A 1995-nucleotide genomic window follows, 5' to 3' on the forward strand; every position below is an offset into this window, starting at 1 on the left:
TTCATCAAACTTTTCGACCTTATCTGAGGGACAGGCGGCCAAGGTATCAATCCTAGTTTGTTGAGACAAACTACTTCAAATTAAATAAATCTTCTTTCGCACCCATATTATTTGCGTCGTGATCTCTGCGCCAGCGTCAATGCGTTCCACCACACTTCTTACGAATGACACGGTCGCTGAATATCCACTCGTCGTTATTTGTGATTGCCAGTATCCGGTCCCGACGTGATGCCACGTCCCGAATAAGGCTTCACAAAAAGCCCCTTGTGGTTTGCTCGAGTCCAGAGCTGTCGGCTGGTCGCGCTGGCTCAAGGTGACCAAACAAGGTTATGCATTGCTACTGTACGCTCGGACAAGGTGCAGTATTGCATGTGAGCACAATTGCTTTGGGTCGTGCCGTCACAAAGGCGTCACGGCTCATGTGGAGATCTGTCCGGTTTTCTTCGCGCTGGCGACGACCCCATATGCTATGCTGTCCTCATTCTTGGTTGAAGACGCTGCTTGCAACGCTGGGGATCGGCAGAGCAGCCGTTCATAATGGATGATGCCACTTTATAGAGCGATCCAAATGCCATTTTTAAGAAATCACGGATTTTGAAACTTATTAGGCCAGAAGTTTATTCGTTTTGACTAAACGACCGCTCTCAGTTGACATTGCAAGTATTGCTGTCATCTTGGTCACGAGGGACGACATTAGGCACTGGAGACAGTCAATGTCGATATAATGCATTGTGGGACAAGTAGGTAACTTGAAGCTCTCATAACAAACAAGAGCATGAAAATAATTCAGACCGTTAGAATTGCCATTTTTTTAGCGCAAGCGGCTTTAGATGTGGCTCCCGATCCTCAAATCCCCACAATCGGCATGCAAAGTCCGTGAGTAACGATTGTTGAAGCCTTACCGACGGACACCAAAAGGCTAAAATTCAACATATGGGAACGTTGCATTGTGCCAGATGCCCTGAAGGTCTCTCCCGACTTCGTCCTGGTGGTCCTGAGCTGTGCACTGGGCCTTAGAAATCCCTCATTCATCAATTTGCTTGCAAAGGTCTAACCAGAGCGTGCAAATATGCTTGGCGCCAAGCTTCTCATCCTCGCCGTCGGTGTCCTAGCCGCTGTCACGGAGGCCGCGGGTACCTGTCCGTCCATCGAAAACAACGTCGACTACAGCGGTGCTGACGTTGGCAGCGCTCGCAGTTCTTCGGCCAACGGATGCTGCTCGATTTGTTCCAGCACGAACGGATGTGGCGCATTCACGTGGACGAACTACAACGGCGGTACTTGTTGGTTGAAGCAGTCCAAGGGCACGGCTAAGTCCAGCAACGGTGCTGTGTCGGCTGTCCTGCAGACATCTTCGGCTTCGGGAACTTGCCAGACTATTGAAAACAACGTCGACTACAGCGGTGCTGACGTTGGCAGCGCTGCCAGTTCTTCGGCCAACGGATGCTGCTCGATCTGTTCCAAGACGAACGGATGTGGCGCATTCACGTGGACGAACTACAACGGCGGTACCTGTTGGCTCAAGAAGTCTAAGGGCACGGCTAAGGCCAGCAGCGGTGCTGTGTCCGGCGTTGTCCAGGCGTCGTCGACGTCCTCGTCCGCCACCTGTCCGTCTCTGGAGAACAACGTCGACTACAGTGGCTCTGACGTCGGCAGCGCTCGCAGCTCGTCGGCCAGCGGGTGCTGCAATATCTGCTCCAACAACAACGCCTGTGGTGCCTTTACATGGACCAACTACAACGGCGGTACCTGTTGGCTGAAGAGCTCCAAGGGCACTGGCAAGGCCAGTCCTGGTTCCATCTCCAGTACCGTGCAGAAGTCCACCCAGCCGTCGACTCCCACGTCGCCTTCGTCCGTCGACCCGGCCAACGCTCAGTACTCGCTGTCGGCCTTCGCTATTGGTGACTGGGGTACTACCACGTACAAGGGCTCGTGCTGCTCGCGTTCCAACACGTTCAACAACTACGATATTAACGCCGAAGATGTCGTGGCCAG

At 53.0% G+C, this 1995-nt stretch overlaps 1 protein-coding gene across 1 annotated transcript; it reads left to right on the forward strand.

Moving 5' to 3' along the window:
- Window positions 1-959: 959 nt before the first annotated feature.
- Window positions 960-1905, forward strand: PPTG_10047 (hypothetical protein; the record flags this gene model as incomplete). The annotated part of the gene is made up of 2 exons (XM_008905287.1): window positions 960-1745; window positions 1784-1905. Exons 1-2 carry the CDS (start codon window positions 1070-1072, stop codon window positions 1903-1905), a joined length of 798 nt encoding a protein of 265 aa, XP_008903535.1. The 5' UTR covers window positions 960-1069.
- Between the last annotated feature and the right edge of the window lie 90 nt (window positions 1906-1995).

Source organism: Phytophthora parasitica (genome assembly GCF_000247585.1).
Source record: "Phytophthora parasitica INRA-310 unplaced genomic scaffold supercont2.20, whole genome shotgun sequence".
NCBI classification, from domain to species: Eukaryota; Oomycota; class Peronosporomycetes; order Peronosporales; family Peronosporaceae; genus Phytophthora; species Phytophthora nicotianae.